This window comes from Pristiophorus japonicus, chromosome 30 (genome assembly GCF_044704955.1).
Source record: "Pristiophorus japonicus isolate sPriJap1 chromosome 30, sPriJap1.hap1, whole genome shotgun sequence".
Lineage (NCBI taxonomy): Eukaryota > Metazoa > Chordata > Chondrichthyes > Pristiophoridae > Pristiophorus > Pristiophorus japonicus.
The window spans coordinates 6,715,636-6,735,671 of record NC_092006.1 but is presented as its reverse complement, the minus strand read 5'-3'; the positions used below and the strand labels follow the sequence as shown (position 1 = coordinate 6,735,671).

Here is a 20,036-nt window from a genome sequence, read left to right as displayed (position 1 = left end):
TGGGCTCAATGGACTCTTTCTGTGCGGTACACGTGTTCTGCCCCGGAGGCGCAGCAAGGTAACACTCGCTGCCTGGAACCCAAGAGAGGTGCCCAGCATCGTTGTGAATTGAGACGGGCGCGAGAAGGCAGGCTTCGGGAGAGCAGAAATATCCAAGGGCTCCTACACTCGCTTCTAATTTCACTTGTGGCCACCTTACCTGAGCCACGAGGCCTCTCGGTGCCAACGCGTCTCCTTCCGCCCCGCCTGTGTGTTTGGACCAAGACTAGATTAGTGTGAGGAGTCGCAGTCACTGGCCACTGCTCCGCACCCCAGTGAGCGAACAGATCACTTCTGTTCCCATTTAATCTTTTTATTTCACCCCCCAACTGGACCCTGAATTTCTCCCCCGTCCTCGACTGTTCCCCCCTCTCCCCCGGGCCCCGACCGTTCCCCCCTCCCACGGTTCCCGCCCGTTCCCCGTTCCGCCCCTCCCCCCGCCCGTTCCCCGTTCCGCCCCTCCCCCCGTTCCTTTCCCCGTTCCGCCCCCCCCCCCCCTCTTGTATTCCTGAGATTTCACAATGCATTGGAGGCGGTACATCGGAGGTTCAATAGATTGATTCCTGGGATGAGAGGGCTGTCTTATGAGAGATTGTGTAGAATGGGTCTATACTCTGGAATTTAGAAGAATGAGAGGTGATCTCATTGAAACACAAGATTCTGACAGGGATTGACAGGGTAGATGCAGGGAGGATGTTTCCCCCCGGGGCTGGGGAGTCTAGAACCAGGGGTCACACAGTCTCAGGATAAGGGCTCGGCCATTTCGGACTGAGATGAGGAGGAATTTCTTCACTCGGAGGGGGGTGAATCTTTGGAATTCTCTACCCCAGAGGGCTATGGAGGCTCAGTCGTTGAGTATATTCAAGGCTGAGATCGATAGATTTTTAGACTCTCGGGGAATCGAGGGATCGGGCGGGAACGTGGAGTTGAGGTCGAAGATCAGCCATGATCTTATTAAATGGCGGAGCGGGCTCGAGGGGCCGAATGGCCGACTCCTGCTCCTATTTCTTATGTTCGGTTTTTATTCGATCCACGATTATCGAGGTGTGTTACAACAGTCTGGTCTACCTGTACTAGCTGATGGGGTGATCAACCTCGAAGCAAAGTTACGCGGGAACGAGCCGCACGTCCCGTAATGTGGTCCACGTGGACTTAAAAAAAAAAAAACGCCGTCTCGCTTTAACTAACAGTTGCTATTGTTGACGTCCTTCCGCGCTGCTTGAATTGGCCTAATATCTCGTTCTTTTTATTCTCTCTGCTGCCTGCGGTGTTGCCCTGTTCTGCTATTTGTCTCCTTGCTTTTGTGCTAAACCTGTGCCAGTTCTTGGAGGAAAGGTATTGGATTTGTTCGTCGCCAGTATTCCCTCGCGCCCCGTGCCTGCCAAAGTCTCCGGCAACTGGCGATCCCGAGGACGGCAACGTAAGTTCTCACCCACAAACCCCCCCCCCCACCCCTGGCCTCGCGTTGGCACCATTTTGCCCGCTGCCTCATTTTCTCACTTTCCACTTCCATCTCCCACCATCCATTTTTGGAGACACGAGCCTCGTTGGAGCGTTGACGCCAGGGGACGCGGGTTGTTCTGACCGATTCGAGCGCCCGTGGCTTACCGAGGGAGTGCCGCGCCATCGGAGGTGTGCCATCTGTCGGGTGAGACGTTAAACCGAGGGCCCCGACTGCCCCCTCGGGTGGAGATAAAAGATCCTACGGCCGCTTTTGGAAGACGAGTTCTCCCCGGTGTCCTAGGGGCCAACGTTTATCTCTCAACCGACGCCATCAAACAAAACATCAACTAGTTATTCATCAGTTGCTCTGGGCAGAATTTGTGCATGGCAAGATCCCACGGGGTGTGCCTACAACAACAACTTGCATTTATACGGCGCCTTTAATGCAGCAAAGCGTCCCACGGCGCTTCACCAGAGCGAACTTGATACAAAATTTCACCCCGAGCCGCATAGAGATATCAGGAGAGGCGATCAAAAGCTGGGTCAAAGAGGCCCGGTTTTAAGGAGCGTCTTAAAGGAGGAGAGAGAGAGAGAGGTTGAGTGAGGGAATTCCAGAGCTTGGGGCCCATGCAGCTGAAGGCACGGCCGCAAATAGTCATAAAAGCACAGAAATTTACAGCACGGAAGGAGACCATTCGGCCCATCGTGTCTGCGCAGGCCGACAAAGAGCCACCCAGCCTAATCCCACTTTCCAGCTCTCGGTCCGTAGCCCTGTAGGTTACCGCACTTCAAGTGTTACATCCAGGTACTTTTTAAATGTGGTGAGGGCTTCTGTCTCTACCACCCTTTCAGGCAGTGAGTTCCACCCCAGACCCCCACCACCCTCTGGGTGAAGACATTTCCTCTCAAATACCCTCTAAACCTCCCCCCAATTACTTTCACTATCTGCCCCCTGGTTGTTGACCCCTCTGCTAAGGGAAACAGGTCCGTCCTATCCACTCTATCCAGGCCCCTCATAATTTTATACACCTCAATTAAATCTCCCCTCAGCCTCCTCTGCTCCAAAGAAAACAACCCCAGCCTATCCAATCTTTCATCATCGCTAAAATTCTCCAGTCCTGGCAACATCCTGGTAAATCTCCTCTGTACCATCTCTAGTACAACATCCTGGTAAATCTCCTCTGTACCCTCTCTCGTGCAACATCCTGGTAAATCTCCTCTCTACCCTCACTAGTGCAATTACTGGTAAATCTTCTCTGTACCCTCTCTAGTGCAATTACTGGTAAATCTTCTCTGTACCCTCACTAGTGCAATTACTGGTAAATCTCCTCTGTACCCCCTCTAGTGCAACATCCTGGTAAATCTCCTCTGTACCCTCTCTCGTGCAACATCCTGGTAAATCTCCTCTGCACCCTCTCCAGTGCAACATCCTGGTAAATCTCCTCTGTACCCTCTCCAGTGCAACATCTTGGTAAATCTCCTCTGTACCCTCTCCAGTGCAACATCCTGGTAAATCTCCTCTGTACCCTCTCCAGTGCAATATCTTGGTAAATCTCCTCTGTACCCTCTCTAGTGCAACATCTTGGTAAATCTCCTCTGCACCCTCTCCAGTGCAACATCTTGGTAAATCTCCTCTGTACCCTCTCCAGTGCAACATCCTGGTAAATCTCCTCTGTACCCTCTCTCGTGCAACATCCTGGTAAATCTCCTCTGTACCCTCTCTAGTGCAACATCCTGGTAAATCTCCTCTGTACCCTCTCTAGTGCAACATCCTGGTAAATCTCCTCTGTACCTTCTCTAGTGCAATCTCCTTCCAGTAATGTGGTGACCAGAACTGCACGCAGTACTCCAGCTGTGACCCAACGAGTGTTGGTTACAGTTCTAGCATAAACCTCCCTGCTCTTGTGTTCTATACCTCGGCTAGTAAAGGCAAGTATTCCGTAAGCCTTTTTAACCAACTTATGGGCCTGTCCTGTGATTTAAATCGGGGGATGCACAAGAGACCAGAATTGGAGGGACACAGAGATCTCGAAGGGCTATAGGGCTTCAAAAGTATTTGATCGGCTGTCGAGCGCTTTTGCGACGTCTGAGGATATGCAAGGAGCTTATCAATGCGATTTCATTCCTACTTTCCGTGGCCCAAACGGTAACGCAGGCCAGCCGCACAGTATAGCGGAGGGTAGCGATCCCTGCTGGATCATGGCCGCGGTGTGTTGCCTGATTCCCACTCCTGGGAAGTTCCTTGCGACGTTAAAATGGGGCTGTATAGAGGCGAGTTGTAGTTTGTGATCGCAGAGCGCTAGCTCCCCCATCCCAGTGACACAATGGCAGCCCCTTGGAGACCCGAAGACCTTTCTCTCTCTTTTTCTCTCTCTCTCTCTCTCTCTCTCTCTCTCTCTCTCTCTCTCTCTCTCTCTCTCTCTCTCTGTTTCGTGGCTCTGTGATTGGTGAGCTGTAAAACCAAACGGGCTTTAGAAACATAGAAAATAGGGGCAGGAGCAGGCCATTCGGCCCTTCGAGCCTGCACCACCATTCAATATGATCATGGCTGATCACGCAACTTCAGTGCCCCATTCCTGCTTTCTCTCCATACCCCCTTGATCCCTTTAGTCGTAAGGGCCACATCTAACTCCCTTTTGAATATATCCAACGAACTGGCCTCAACAACTCTCTGTGGTAGAGAATTCCACAGATTCACAATTCTCTGGGTGAAGAAGTTTCCCCTCATCTCGGTCCTAAATAGCTTACCCCTTATCCTTAGACTGTGACCCCTGGTTCTGGACTTCCCCAACATCGGGAACATTCTTCCCGCAACTAACCTGTCCAGTCCCGTCAGAATCTTATATGTTTCGATGAGATCCCCTCTCATTCATCTAAACTCCAGTGAATATAAGCCTAGTCGATCCAGTCTTTCTTCATATGTCAGTCCTGCCATCCCGGGAATCAGTCTGGTGAATCAGCCAGGCTTTAAAAGTCGCACTGGGGCCATTGATAATCCGAATCCTAAAATATCTGCAAGGGTCCCAGCTGAAATGAGCCCTCCTAAGAATTGCGCAGTCAGCTATAGAATCCCCTCCCTAAACCTCTCCACCCCTTTCTCCTTTAAGACGTTGCTTAACATCGACCTCTGATCCAGTTTTTGGTCACCTGTGCTAATGTCTCCTTGTGTGGCTCGGTGTCAGTTTTTGTCCAATTGCCCTCCTGTGGAAGAAAGACAGGCTTGCATTACTACATCATAGGCAGTCCCTCAGAATCGAGGAAGACTTGCTTTCACTCTTAAAATGAGTCCTTAGGTGGCTGAACAGTCCAATACGAGAGGCACAGTTCCTGTCACAGGTGGGACAGACAGTGGTTGAGGGAAGTGGAGGGTGGGACTGGTTTGCCGCACGCTCCTTCCGCTGCCTGCGCTTGGTTTCTGCACGCTCTCGGCGACGAGACTCGAGGTGCTCAGTGCCCTCCCGGATACACTTCCTCCACTTAGGGCGGACTGGTCTTTGGCCAGGGACTCCCAGGTGTTGGTGGGGATGTTGCATTTTATCAGGGAGGCTTTGAGGGTGGTCCCTTGTAACGTTTCCTTTGCCCACCTTTGACTCGTTTGCCGTGAAGGAGTTCCCGAGTAGAGCGCTCGCTTTGGGAGTCTCGTGTCGGGGGCATGCGGACAATGTGGCCCCTGCCCAGCAGAGCTGGTCGAGTGTGGTCAGTGCTTCGATGCTGGGGATGTTGGCCTGGTCGAGGACGCTAACGTTGGTGCGTCTGTCCTCCCAGGGGATTTGCAGGATCTTGCGGAGACATCGTTGGTGGTATTTCTCCAGCGATTTGAGGTGTCTACTGTACATGGTCCATGTCTCTGAGCCATACACTATATTAGAGGCGCTTTATAAATACAAGTTGTTTCACGTCACAGGGCAGGCTGGTGTAAGGGTGAGCAGCGGTTCCTGACACATGCTACAACCAGACTGCACGGATTCCCAGGAAGACTGCTCACCATTTATTTTTTTTAAAAGCCCCTTTCTACAAGAGAGTAACTCTGTCTTTTCTTTCTGTTTCAGTGACCTGGGCGGTGTGTAAACTCTGCATCCGATGAACTCCCGTCTACCTGCCCGCTCTGTGTGGGTCGAATCCTTTTTATAATCCAGGAACTCCCCCTTTCCCCTCCCCAGCACCACCCCGCGGCTACAGAAGGAAAAAGGAGGTTCTAACGGGCAGTTTATTTTAAGCAGAAACTTGTACGGACCGGGGGAAAGTGTGTGGGCGTGTGGGTCCTCTCTCTCTGCAGTTTTTTAAAAATGTGCTTCCTCACCCTCTTCCCGCCCAGCTCAGCAATCGCAACGGCCTCTGGCATCGCTCGTTTGACATGCGCATTCTCTTCCGATCGGGATTGCGTCCGCTAAATCAGGAGGCTGTGCATTGTGGGGTGGGGGGGTTGTGGTATCTAACTTTTTTTTTTATATATATATATATATATATAAACAACAGTTTAAATCCTTTCCCAAGAGACTTGCGAACAATTCCAAGGAACTTTTCGCTGCTTTTCTATCGAACCGGGAAAAAAAAGGACGCTCCATTCATTAATCCACCAGGATACTCTTTCCCCTACGCCACCCGCCTTGCCCAACTGTTCCCTTCTCTTCCTGATTAAATGTCTATATTAGACACTTTATTCTCTCTCTATTTTAATCATCCAAAACCCCCGCACCACCTCTAACTTTGTCGTCCTATTTTACAAACCGTTTGTGTGTGTGCGCGCGCGCGCGTACTCCTGATATTTATGGGCGTTGTATTTAAGAAACTCGGCTTTTTGTTACCGAGTTGGGGAACTAGCGGGAGGGGTTTTTGCCTTTCTTTGCCTTGTGATTCAAGACTTTTTTTAAAATAAATTCGGGGAAAAAAATGGAAAAAGTAGATGGGTGTCTGAAAGATGAGAGAGAGAGAAAATCAGCAGATGCTGTGGGATCCCAGCGGGTGTCGAGATGTTACGGAGACTCGTGTGTATGTGCCGCTGTGACGTGTACAGATCTGCTGCAGTATTCTCAATTGTATCATCATAGGCGGTCCCTCGAAGCGAGGATGACTTGCTTCCACGCCGAAAAAGGATGAGTTCACAGGTGTTTCAATGAAGGAAACATAGAAACTAGGTGCAGGAGTAGGCCATTCGGCCCTTCGAGCCTGCACCGCCATTCAATGAGTTCATGGCTGAACATGCAACTTCAATACCCCATTCCTGCTTTCTCACCATACCCCTTGAACCCCCTAGTAGTAAGGACCTAATATTCCAGATCCGGAACTCCATCCTGAAGGGTGGAAGATGCCTGTGGGTGGATTTTTTTAACGTGGGGATGACCGGTGCACACCAGCCACCACACGGGGCTTGACAGAGCGAGGTCCTGGTCCAGTGGCAAGGGTCGACCAGGACGACTGGAGACCTGTGATTGGGAGATACAGCAGGAGCGGCGAGTTCGGGGCGAAGGAGATTGTAGAGGGATGTGATCGGAGCCCAGGAGAGGTGGGAGTTTGGGCCCAGACCACACTGCGATATGTGCGCACTAGGCCCGTGCAGCAGAGCAGGTCAATTGTATGTGCAAAGTTGCAGGATCTTTTTACTTTCTTTATCTACTACATTGAAGTGCCGATTTTTCTCTCGTGGACTTTTCAGTCTTGAAAAGATTATTCTCCCTTTTCCTTCCCCCCCCCACGATTGAATTCGATCTTTTCCCACCCCAAACCCAACCAGCATTGATTCCTATATCTCTCTTTTTTAAAATCTCCACCCCCTCCCTCAAGTCCCAACGTGTGCAGTGGATTTAAAATTGTCGGGAGAATTGACGTCTGTTTTCGAGCTGTGATTCTCGCCCTCCCCCTGCCCTGCTGAGGGAGCGTCGCGCTGTTGGAAGTTCCGTTGTTCTTGGGGCGAAGCGTTTAAACCCCCAAGGACCCGTTCTTCCCCACCCCGTCGGTCGTGTACGGTTTTATTACAGTCTCCGCCGAGCTGAGGCCGCGTATAATCCAGCCTCGGCGTTCCTCAAAACCGCAAGCAAGTGCGCTTTAGCCCCCCCCCCCCTCCCCCGGCCGTGATGCCCCCTACAGTCGAATAGCCCAGCGGCAGCAGCGCGAGTGCAGGTGAGGAAGCGCAGCCCGCCGGGAGTCAGTGCCTTTTTGGAAAGGTGGGGGAGGGGGTTGCGAAATGGGGTAAAAGTCAAAACTTGCTCGCGCCCCTCTTCCCCCATAATGCTCAGTGGACAGGTTGGCGCGGGTCTCCCGTTTCCGTGTCAGAACGAGGTGGGTAGCATCATCATCGTAGGCAGCCCCTCAAAGGCTCGTTGAGGTTGAGCAACAGTGTCACTTCGGCAACACAATCCCAGTGTGTCATCTCAGGACTTTATTTGAACTCTTTGAACACTGGATTTTGATAACGGAAGTGGTTTAGCTTGTCAGAACTGTGCCGTTCGCTTGGGGTATGTGTGGGAGGAGCGGAACCTTTCCAATTGGGCCTCGAGTCGATATTTGTTTTACCTGTTGAAGCGGTTCTTTGGCTAAAGGTGCCAGAGGTTGTGCAACGCTGGTTTGGGGATTGGGGCGAGCCGGGTTTGGGGCCTGGTTTGTGTTTCATTGTTCGGAGCAACAGCACAGGAGGCGAGGGTTGGGGTACACGCACAGGCCTCGGCGTTCCCTAAGTTGAGAGGTGTCAAAATCTCCGCTGGGCTTTGCTGTTCCTGACCGCTGTCTGTTCCGAAAAGTATCGGGGATGTTCGATGAGGATGGGCATCACTTTTTAACGTTTTGAACTCCGCCCCACCTCTTGGCTCTTGAGGGCTTGCGTACACGGAGGATGGTCTGCTCGTGGGTGTGGGGATTGGCAGAGGATAGGACGATGCCACAGCTCTTGGCGTAGTACCCCAGTGACAGCGGTATTGAGGACGGGGGTGGGGTGGGCGATCGAACGTGGCGGGAATTAAGTGTGTGTTCGACCCTCTTCCCTCGCCGTTTGGATGTAGGATCGTAGACATTTACAGCGCGGAAGGAGACCATTTCGGCCCACAGTGTTCGTGCCGGCCGACAAAGAGCCACCCAGCCTAATCGCACTTTCCCGCTCTCGGTCCGTAGCCCTGTAGGTTACGGCACTTCAAGCGCACATCCAGGTACTTTAAATGTGGTGAGGGTTTCTGCCTCTACCACCCTTTCAGGCAGCGAGTTCCACCCCAGACCTCCACCACCCTCTGGGTGAAGACATTTCCCCTCAAATCACCTCTAAACCTCCCCCCAATTACTTTAAATCTATGCTCCCTGCTGGTTGTTCCCTCTGCCAAGGGAACAGATCCGTCCTATCCACTCTATCCAGGCCCCTCATCATTTTATACACCTCAATGAGGTCTCCCCTCAGCCTCCTCTGTTCCAAGGAAAACAACCCCAGCCTATCCAATCTTTCCTCATAGCTAAGATTCTCCACTACCGGCAACATCCTGGTAAATCTCCTCAGTACCCTCTTCAGTGCAATCATGTCCTTCCTGTAATGCGGTGACCAGAACTGCACGCAGTACTCCAGCTGTGGCCTAACCAGTGTTTTGTTCAGTTCAAGCATAACCTCCCTGCTTTTGTATTCTATGCCTCGGCTAATAAAGGTAGCGGTGGGGGGGGGGGGGGGGGGGGGAAGGAACCTTGGTGATGTACGAGGTGATTAAATAAACTGATCACGCGCAGTGCCCTGCCTATCATTATAGCAGTGTCGTGTCCCATCCACGGGAGCTCAGACCCTCAGCCTAGACAGCTGGACTCCTCTGAATTAAGTGGGTGAACTATTTACATTTTTTTAAATTAAAGCTCCTGTCCTACACGGGATGTAGTTTTGTATCATGGCCTTTCTGTTACAACCCTGCTGTTTGTCATGCACTGTTTAAAAAATCTCTGCATAGACCTTGTGTAATGTTAGCGGTTAAATGTGCACCGTCAGAACTCCAGCTGTGACCTAACGAGTGTTGGTTACAGTTATAAAGCCTTGGAGTGAGTGAGAGGGATACTCACTCGTCCCCTCACCCGCACGGTGTAGAGGGAGCTTTACTCTGTATCTAACCCTGTGCTGTACCTGCCCTGGGAGTGTTTGATGGGACAGTGTAGAGGGAGCTTTACTCTGTATCTAACCCTGTGCTGTACCTGCCTTGGGAGTGTTTGATGGGGACAGTGTAGAGGGAGCTTTACTCTGTATCTAACCCTGTGCTGTACCTGCCCTGGGAGTGTTTGATGGGACAGTGTAGAGGGAGCTTTACTCTGTATCTAACCCTGTGCTGTACCTGCCCTGGGAGTGTTTGATGGGACAGTGTAGAGGGAGCTTTACTCTGTACCTAACCCCCTGTACCTGCCTTGGGAGTGTTTGATGGGACAGTGTAGAGGGAGCTTTACTCTGTATCTAACCCTGTGCTGTACCTGCCCTGGGAGTGTTTGATGGGACAGTGTAGAGGGAGCTTTACTCTGTATCTAACCCTGTGCTGTACCTGCCCTGGGAGTGTTTGATGGGACAGTGTAGAGGGAGCTTTACTCTCTATCTAACCCCCTGTACCTGGCCTGGGAGTGTTTGATGGGACAGTGTAGAGGGAGCTTTACTCTCTATCTAACCCCCTGTACCTGCCCTGGGAGTGTTTGATGGGACAGTGTAGAGGGAGCTTTACTCTGTATCTAACCCCCTGTACCTGCCCTGGGAGTGTTTGATGGGACAGTGTAGAGGGAGCTTTACTCTGTATCTAACCCCGTGCTGTACCTGCCCTGGGAGTGTTTGATGGGACAGTGTAGAGGGAGCTTTACTCTGTATCTAACCCCGTGCTGTACCTGCCCTGGGAGTGTTTGATGGGACAGTGTAGAGGGAGCTTTACTCTGTATCTAACCCCGTGCTGTACCTGCCCTGGGAGTGTTTGATGGGACAGTGTAGAGGGAGCTTTACTGTTACCTAATCGCAGTTTCTTGAAGGAAAAAGTCGGTGAGTTTCCCCGGTGTGGTACTGAGCCACACAGGGCCAAAGCTGCTGGGCCCTCTCCCAGCCTGGGCTGTCGGCTGATCCTGCTGGGGCCCCACTACAGTCGGGCTTTGCTCACTGTGTTCTTGGGGCTAGAGAGGAGAGGGGGGGTGGGTGGGGGGAGAACCCACTAGAATTCCCCCTCCTGATCTCTGTCCAATGACCTCTGGTTGGAAGAACGCCCCCTTGTGGGTGATCCCAGACGAGGATATGGGGGGGGGGGGGGGGGGGCACTGCCGCGATGCCCCCAGAGTCGAATATCCGGCGGAATACCCAGGAGGTGATGCGGGATTGCGGCTGGCACCGTCGACCTGTGTCAACTCGAACCTCCCACCCCCACCTTCAAAGGATGCTTCAGTCCCATCGCTATCGAAGGGCAAACCTGCAAATAAATACTGTAAGCCCGCTGTGGGGTCAGTCAGCATCTGACAGAGAGAAAGACCGTGCGGAAGGAAATCGCACATCCCCCCCCCCCCCCCCCCACCGTGCGCGTGCAGGGATCTTCCCATGCTTTTGGACGGCTTTCTGTGCCTCGCTCTTTGTGCTGTAAAAAGCACTCCTGGCATGCAGGACACTCTCTCCTTTTCCACCTCGCTTGGGTCTCTCTGGTGGGGTCGATGGGCAAAATATGAGCGGCCACCTCTCTCACAACATTCACACACCCCCACCCCTCCCCCCCCCCCCCCCCCCCGCAAACCACTGCTCACAGCTGGTCAATTTTGTGAATGCTGAATTAGCTACCGTGTTCGTCTGCAGGACAGTGACAGCTTTGAAGGGTTACTCGTTAGATGTGTTTTTTAAGAACACGAGATAGGAGCAGCAATTGGCCACACGGCCCCTCGAGCCTGCTCTGCCATTTAATCAGATGCCCCCCCCCCCACCTCAACTCCACTGTTCCCATATCTCTTGGCTCCCTTCCGAGGGTTTTCATTTTATCTTTCATTCTCCATAGCTTTCTCATTCTTCTTCCTTAGACACCCACCTTGGTTCGGTGGGTAGCACTCCCACCTGAGTCAGAAGGTTGTGGGTTCAAGTCCCACTCCAGGGACTTGAGCCCAAACAACTAGGCCGACACTCCCCCGGTGTCAGTACGGAGGGACGGTACTGAGGGAGTGTCGGAGGGGCGATACTGAGGGAGTACTGCACTGTTGGAAGGATAGTACTGAGGGAGTACCACACTGTCGGAGGGACAGTACTGAGGGAGTACCGCACTGTCAGGGGCAATACTGAGAGAGTACTGCACTGTCAGAGGGACGATACTGAGGGAGTACCACACTGTCAGGGGCAATACTGAGAGAGTACTGCACTGTCAGAGGGACGATACTGAGGGAGTACCACACTGTCGGGCAATACTGAGGGAGTACCGCACTGTCAGAGGGACAGTACTGAGAGAGTACTGCACTGTCAGAGGGACGATACTGAGGGAGTACCGCACTGTCGGAGGGACAGTACTGAGAGAGTACTGCACTGTCAGAGGGACGATACTGAGGGAGTACCGCACTGTCGGAGGGACAGTACTGAGAGAGTACTGCACTGTCAGAGGGACGATACTGAGGGAGTACCACACTGTCGGGCAATACTGAGGGAGTACCGCACTGTCAGAGGGACAGTACTGAGAGAGTACTGCACTGTCAGAGGGACGATACTGAGGGAGTACCACACTGTCGGAGGGACAGTACTGAGAGAGTACTGCACTGTCAGAGGGACGATACTGAGGGAGTACCACACTGTCAGGGGCAATACTGAGAGAGTACCGCACTGTCAGAGGGGCGATACTGAGGGAGTACCACACTGTCGGGCAATACTGAGGGAGTACCGCACTGTCAGAGGGGCGATACTGAGGGAGTACCACACTGTCGGGCAATACTGAGGGAGTACCGCACTGTCAGAGGGACAGTACTGAGAGAGTACTGCACTGTCAGAGGGACGATACTGAGGGAGTACCACACTGTCGGAGGGACAGTACTGAGAGAGTACTGCACTGTCAGAGGGACGATACTGAGGGAGTACCACACTGTCGGAGGGACAGTACTGAGAGAGTACTGCACTGTCAGAGGGACGATACTGAGGGAGTACCACACTGTCAGGGGCAATACTGAGAGAGTCCCGCACTGTCAGAGGGGCGATACTGAGGGAGTACCACACTGTCGGAGGGACAGTACTGAGAGTGTACTGCACTGTCAGAGGGACGATACTGAGGGAGTACCACACTGTCAGAGGGGCGATACTGAGGGAGTACTGCACTGTCTTTTGGATGATAGCTAGTCATTCAATTAACATCACATTTTTTTTATTTAAAAGGACAATTATCCAGTGATTATCCCATTGCTGTTTTTGGGAGCTTGCTGTGCGCAAATTGGCTGCTGCGTTTCCCACATTACAACAGTCACCACACTTTCACAAAAAAAAAGTACTTCATTGGCTGTAAAGCGCTTTGGGATGTCCTGAGGTTGTGGAAGGTGCTATAGAAATGCAAGTCGTTTATTTCTGTGCCTTAATTTCTTGTCTTGATGTGAAGTGGGTCTGTGCTGGCCTTGCCATTTCAATCTGGGTCTGCGGCCGCAGGGTATGATTGCCCTGAGCTCCCCTCGAGTGGGGAAAATCGCCCTCGCTCCACTGACCCGTGGACCTTTGTCAGTTTGCAGACGCTTGCCCCTCCCACCAGCTCCTTTTCCATTGCATGCATTGTATTTCGAGAGCCACACAGGCAGGAATGGCCTCCTGTACCACTTCGGGCTATGGCCTGAGAAGTGCATCTAGTATTAACAGGTGTGGCCGCTCTTGTCTCTAAAACCGAATTGCAGCTTCTGGCTGCGCAGTCGACCACCCCCCGATGGTGCCCCTGACAATATACCAATTGTGTCGGAGTGCCAATCCACTAAATAGTACGAAGAGAAGGCCGTGTGGTGAAGTTCTGTTGGGGGAAGGGGGCGGGCGGGCGGAGAGAATGTTATGCAATAAAACAGCTCTAGACTTTTTCTATCTGGCTGCTGTGTGAATGTGACCAGTGTTTCTGTTCGTGTCATGAATGCGGAATGCTTTTATTAATCCCGTTCGAGGGCGTCTCCTGCCATAACCCCCCCCCCCCTCCTCTTTTTATAAATACTAAGTGTTAGAGATGTGCCAATTAAAGTGACCCCTCTCTGTCGTTTCTGCGTAGCTATTCGCCCTTGGGGGGGGACGTCCGGGTTCGACTCCAGCCCAGAGCGATGCGATGAAAGGTCTCCACACTGTCCCAATAGGCTTGTGGGACAGACTAGGTCTGGAGCTGGGTGGGGGGAGACCACCCAAACGTGCCCAGTTCAGGAACCCACTGATTTATGCCCCCCCCCCCCCCTCCGCCGCGATCTCTCCAATCCTCGCTGTCTGAAGTGACTACAGTGTGATACCGAGCCACACGGACTGGATAGCTGTGTGTGTGCGCGCGCGCATGGCCCCGCCATCGGGTTAACCCACCTCCGCTGCGGAGGCGCTCAAGGGACGATGCAATTGCCAGTCGCCTTGGGTTAGGGAAGGAGGGATGGGGAGTGGTGCGAGCTCGGTCAGGGACCCTGCTCACTATCCAATGCCCACCTGGGGGAGGGACTGGGACTGAGGGGGAAAACTCAACCACGGGCCCTTTCTATCTTGCTAACGATCCCAAACACAGCGTTGGGGGGGGGGGGGGGGGAGGGGGCCAAACTGTGATGCTTCTGCAGCCGAGCAGCCTGCTGACACTGCCTAGGCTCGCGTGCGAGAATTGGGCACCAGGATGAGGTCGGCAGCCGGGTTCGAGGGGCGGCGTTACATCAAGCGAGGAGAGAAAATTATGCCATGTGTCTTTCGAAATCTGATTGCAATCTGCCTTTATTTAATGGACCAGTGGGTGAGGCTGTTTCTGTTAATATTTACAGTGCGACTGGAATAAAGCAGGTTTAGTCTCATCTCTGTTTAGGAAAATGTTTTTTTTTTCACTTGTGAAAATCGAGATATCTAGCTTTCCATCGACTTTGTATCTATCTGTATATAAATGGACAGTTTATCTAACACTGTGTCTCTGTCTGACTTTATTGGATATCTGAAAACTGGAATTGCATCTGCTGATTTATGTGCAAAGCTTCTCTCAAACCTGTCTGGAACCTTTATAATTGGTTTCTGTAAATGTAATTTTTAAGCTAACCAATTGAGAGAATTTACAGCACACAGACGGGCAATTCAGCCCAACTGGTCCGTGGAGGTGTTTATGCTGCATATGACTCACCCCATCAGCATAAACCTCTTCCTCCATCCCTCTGCTTGTCTAGCTTGCCCTTAAATGCATCTACCCTATTCGCCTCAACCACTCCCTGTGGCAGCGAGTTCCACATTCTCGCAACTCTCTGGGTAAAGAAGTAACCCCCCTATTGGATTTACTAGTGACTGTCTAATTGTTGCAGTGCCCCAGAGTTGAGGATAACTTACTTCCACACTAAACATGAGTTCTAAGGTGACTGATATGACCAACGCGGGCCAGGTCCCGAACTTCATTTTAAAGGGTGGAAGATGCCCGTGCGTGAGTTCTTCTAACGTGAGGTGGTTGTTGCACACCAGCCACCACACGGGCTTGACGATTGGAGACCAGGCTCTACTGCATAGGCCTAACATGCATATTCCTACTGACCCACCCACTCCCTCCCTGGTCTTCAGCACTCACATTACAACAGTGGCCACACTCCAAAAATATTCATTGGCTGTAAAGCGCTTTGAGACGTCCGGTTGCTGTGAAAGGCACTATATAAATTCAAGTTTTGTTTTTAATTGTTAGGTGGTTATGGATGTATACCTCTCGAGTTCATAATATGGGCTGATACTGCAGTGCAGTACTGAAGGAGTGCTGCATGGTCGTCAGTGCAATCATGAGATGATATCATCAGAGGCGGTCCCTCGAAATCGAGGAAGACTTGCTTCCACTCTAAAAGTGAGTTCTCGGGTGAAGGAGGAACTGAGGGAAATCCTTATTAGTCGTGAAATTGATGGGATTGAAGGCCGATAAATCCCCAGGGCCTGATGGACTGCATCCCAGAGTACTTAAGGAGGTGGCCTTGGAAATAGCGGATGCACTGACAGTCATTTTCCAACATTCCATAGACTATGGATCAGTTCCTATGGAGTGGAGGGTAGCCAATGTAACCCCACTTTTTAAAAAAGGGAGAGAAAACGGAATTATAGACCGGTCAGCCTGACCTCAGTAGTGGGTAAAATGATGGAATCAATTATTAAGGATGTCATAGCAGCGCATTTGGAAATAGGTGATAGGATAGGTCCAAGTCAGCATAGATTTGTGAAAGGGAAATCATGCTTGACAAATCTTCTGGAATTTTTTGAGGATGTTTCCAGTAGAGTGGACAAGTGAGAACCAGTTGATGTGTATTTGGACTTTCAGAAGGCTTTCGACAAGGTCCCACACGAGATTAATGTGCAAAGTTAAAGCACATGGGATTGAGGGTAGTGTGCTGACGTGGATTGAGAACTGGTTGTCAGACAGGAAGCAAAGAGTAGGAGTAAATGTGTACTTTTCAGAATGGCAGGCAGTGACTAGTGGGGTACCGCAAGGTTCTGTGCTGGGGCCCCAGCTGTTTACATTAATGATTTAGACGAGGGGATTAAATGTAGTATCTCCAAATTTGTGGATGACACTAAGTTGGGTGGCAGTGTGTGCTGCGAGGAGGATGCTATGAGGCTGCAAAGTGACTTGGATAGGTTAGGTGAGTGGGCAAATGCATGGCAGATGAAGTATAATGTGGATAAATGTGAGGTTATCCACTTTGGTGGTAAAAACAGAGAGACAGACTTATCTGAATGGTGACAGATTAGGAAAAGGGAGGTGCAATGAGACCTGGGTGTCATGGTACATCAGTCATTGAAGGTTGGCATGCAGGTATAGTAGGTGGTTAAGAAAGCAAATGGCATGTTGACCTTCATAGCGAGGGGATTTGAGTACAGGGGCAGGGAGGTGTTACTACAGTTGTACAGGGCCTTGGGTGAGGCCACACCTGGAGTATTGTGTAGTTTTGGTCTCCTAACTTGAGGAAGGACATTCTTGCTATTGAGGGAGTGCAGCGAAGGTTCACCAGACTGATTCCTGGGATGGCGGGACTGACCTATCAAGAAAGACTGGATCAACTGGGCTTGTATTCGCTGGAGTTCAGAAGAATGAGAGGGGATTTCATAGAAACGTTTAAAATTATGATGGGTTTAGACAGGTTAGATGCAGGAAGAATGTTCCCAATGTTGGGGAAGTCCAGAACCAGGGGTCACAGTCTAAGGATAAAGGGTAAGCCATTTAGGACCGAGATGAGGAGAAACTTCTTCACCCAGAGAGTGGTGAACCTGTGGAATTCTCTACCACAGGAAGTTGTTGAGGCCAATTCACTAAATATATTCAAAAAGGAGTTAGATGTAGTCCTTACTACTCGGGGGATTAAGGGGTATGGCGAGAAAGCAGGAATGGAGTACTGAAGTTGCATGTTCAGCCATGAACTCATTGAATGGCGGTGCAGGCTCGAAGGGCCAAATGGCCGCCTCCTGCACCTATTTTCTATGTTTCTATAACTACAGGAGGGACAGACAGTGGTTGTGGAGGGGGGAGGCTGGTTTGCCGCAAGCTCCTTCCGCTGCCTGCGCTTGGTTTCTGCATGCTCTCGGCGACGAGACTCGAGGTGCTCAGCGCCCTCCCGGATGCACTTCCTCCACTTAGGGCGGACTGGTCTTTGGCCAGGGACTCCCAGGTGTCGGTGGGGGATGTTGCACTTTATCAGGGAGGCTTTGAGGGTGTCCTTGTAACGTTTCCTCTGCCCACCTTTGGCTCGTTTGCCGTGAAGGAGTTCCGAGTAGAGCGCTCACTTTGGGAGTCTCGTGTCTGGGGCATGCGCCCAATGTGGCCCTGCCCAGCGGAGCTGATCGAGTGTGGTCAGTGCTTCGATGCTGGGGATGTTGGCCTGGTCGAGGACGCTAACGTTGGTGCGTCTGTCCTCCCAGGAGATTCACAGGATCTTGCGGAGACATCGTTGGTGGTTTCTCCAGTGATTTGCGGTGTCTACTTATCTAGCCTTCCCTTAAATGCATCCACAACTTAAATCCTCTTTAATCTCTCACTTTAGGGGAGAGGGGGAACTTCCTGGATCTTAAAGACTCCAATAATTGCATCTGGATTCTGATCAAACAAGATTGAGGGGAGAGGCCACATTCTTGTCCCAGAGACAAAGACAGGAGAGAAACTACAACTCCCAGCAGCTCTCGCGCAGGCGCGACCGGCTCTCCCGGAGGATGCTGGGTATTGTAGTTTTTCCCAGAAGAGCAGGCCCTCATTCGCCTCAAAAACACCGTTCCTCGTCGCCAGGCGCATTGTTCACACACAAAGAAATAAACGGCGCCCGCGGCGGATTGACTCCATTTTAGTCGATTTCAGCCCCCAAAAAAGTGACTACAATTTCCAACATGCAGCGCGGAGGAGAGCCAATGGGAAGCAAGTGGGACGGCCGGGCGGAGGAACCAATGGGACGCGGTATACGGGGCCAGGGTAGCCAATGGGAGGCGGGGAAGGCCGGCGGAGGAACCAATGGGAGGCGAGTGGGACTGGTGGGGCTGAGGAGCCAATGACAGGTGGGACGACGGCGTAGGAACCAATGGAAAGCGATAGGGTGTTTTAAGTAGCCAATGGGAAGCGAATGGGACAGTCGGGCGGAGGAGCCAATGGGCCGCGACATACGGGGCTAGGCTAGCCAATGAGAAGCGGGGCGCTCCGCACGGGAACCAATGGGACTGTCGTGCGGAAGAGCCAATATCGGGGGGGGGGGGAAGCTGGACAGCCAAGGGGAGGCGGGACTGCCGGCGAAGGAGCCAATGGAAGGCGAGCAGGGGGGCTGGAATAGCCAATGGGAGGCGGGACTGCCGGCGGGCGGTTGGTAGGGGATGAAGGAGGCGTCAAAATGGTGCTGGAGAGTACGATGGTGTGGTGAGTGAGGGGCGGGTCCGGGGGTCGGACAGGGAGCAGGGAGAGAGGCCGCGGGAGGAGAGGGGCTCACTACCCCAAACTATAAACCCCAAACCCCAAACCCCTTACACCCCGCTCCCTGACTCATCGCGGCCCAGGCCTCGGGCCTCCATCACCGCCCGCTCTCCCTTCCCTTCCTTCTCCCCTTCGCTCTCCTTCCCTTCCCTTCTTTCTTTCTCCTTCTTTCTTTCTCTCCTTTCCTTCTCTCTCCCTCTCTTTCCCCAGTTCCCCCCCCCCTTCCCCAGTTCCTCCCCCCTTCCTCAGTTCCCCCCCTTCCCCAGTTTCCCCCCCCCCTCCCCCAGTTTCCCCCCCCTCCCCCAGTTTCCCCCCCCCCCCTCCCCCAGTTTCCCCCCCCCCTCCCCAGTTTCCCCCCCCTCCCCCAGTTTCCCCCCCCCCCCTCCCCCAGTTTCCCCCCCCCCTCCCCCAGTTTCCCCCCCCCCTCCCCCAGTTTCCCCCCCCCCTCCCCCAGTTTCCCCCCCCCCTCCCCCAGTTTCCCCCCCCCTCCCCCAGTTTCCCCCCCCCTCCCCCAGTTTCCCCCCCCCCCAGTTTCCCCCCCCTCCCCCAGTTTCCCCCCCCCCAGTTTCCCCCCCCTCCCCCAGTTTCCCCCCCCTCCCCCAGTTTCCCCCCCCTCCCCCAGTTTCCCCCAGTTTCCCCCCCTCCCCAGTTTCCCCCCCCTCCCCCAGTTTCCCCCCCTCCCCCAGTTTCCCCCCCCTCCCCCAGTTTCCCCCCCCTCCCCAGTTTCCCCCCCCTCCCCCCAGTTTCCCCCCCCTCCCCCAGTTCCCCCCCCTCCCCCCAGTTCCCCCCCTCCCCCCAGTTCCCCCCCCTCCCCCAGTTCCCCCCCAGTTTCCCCCCCTCCCCAGTTTCCCCCCCTCCCCCAGTTTCCCCCCCTCCCCCAGTTTCCCCCCCTCCCCCAGTTTCCCCCCCTCCCCCAGTTTCCCCCCCTTCCCCCCCCCCTCCCCCAGTTTCCCCCCCCCTCCCCCAGTTTCCCCCCCCTCCCCCAGTTTCCCCCCTCCCCCAGTTTCCCCCCCTCCCCCAGTTTCCCCCTCCCCCAGTTTCCCCCTCCCCCAGTTTCCCCCCCCTCAGTTTCCCCCCCTCCCCCAGTTTCCCCCCCCCTCCCCCAGTTTCCCCCCCCCTCCCCCAGTTTCCCCCCCCCTCCCCCAGTTTCCCCCCCCCTCCCCAGTTTCCCCCCCCTCCCCCAGTTTCCCCCCCCTCCCCCAGTTTCCCCCCCCTCCCCAGTTTCCCCCCCCTCCCCCAGTTTCCTCCCCCTCCCCCAGTTTCCTCCCCCTCCCCCAGTTTCCCCCCCCTCCCCCAGTTTCCCCCCCAGTTTCCCCCCCCCTCCCCCAGTTTCCCCCCCCTCCCCCAGTTTCCCCCCCTCCCCCAGTTTCCCCCCCTCCCCCAGTTCCCCCCCCCGTTTCCCCCCTCCCCCAGTTTCCCCCCCCCTCCCCCAGTTTCCCCCCCTCCCCCAGTTTCCCCCCCCTCCCCCAGTTTCCCCCCCCTCCCCCAGTTTCCCCCCCCCTCCCCCCAGTTTCCCCCCCCTCCCCCAGT

The 20,036-nt window shown here is 53.5% G+C and overlaps 2 protein-coding genes across 5 annotated transcripts in view; both read left to right on the top strand.

Moving 5' to 3' along the window:
- LOC139240178 (phosphatidylinositol 4-phosphate 5-kinase type-1 alpha-like) overlaps positions 1-7,166 on the top strand; it is a 71,280-nt gene extending 64,114 nt beyond the window's left edge. For all 4 annotated transcript variants that reach the window (XM_070868596.1, XM_070868597.1, XM_070868598.1 and 1 more), the window contains one exon: positions 5,532-7,166. In XM_070868596.1, the coding sequence (XP_070724697.1) occupies positions 5,532-5,534 (3 nt within the window). In that variant the 3' untranslated portion in view covers positions 5,535-7,166. The remainder of the gene's footprint in view (positions 1-5,531) is intronic.
- Positions 7,167-18,354: 11,188 nt separating this feature from the next.
- Positions 18,355-20,036, top strand: part of psmd4a (proteasome 26S subunit ubiquitin receptor, non-ATPase 4a) — a 33,361-nt gene continuing 31,679 nt past the window's right edge. The window contains exon 1 of the mRNA XM_070868595.1: positions 18,355-18,452. Coding sequence (XP_070724696.1) covers positions 18,373-18,452 — 80 coding nt within the window. The 5' untranslated portion in view covers positions 18,355-18,372. The remainder of the gene's footprint in view (positions 18,453-20,036) is intronic.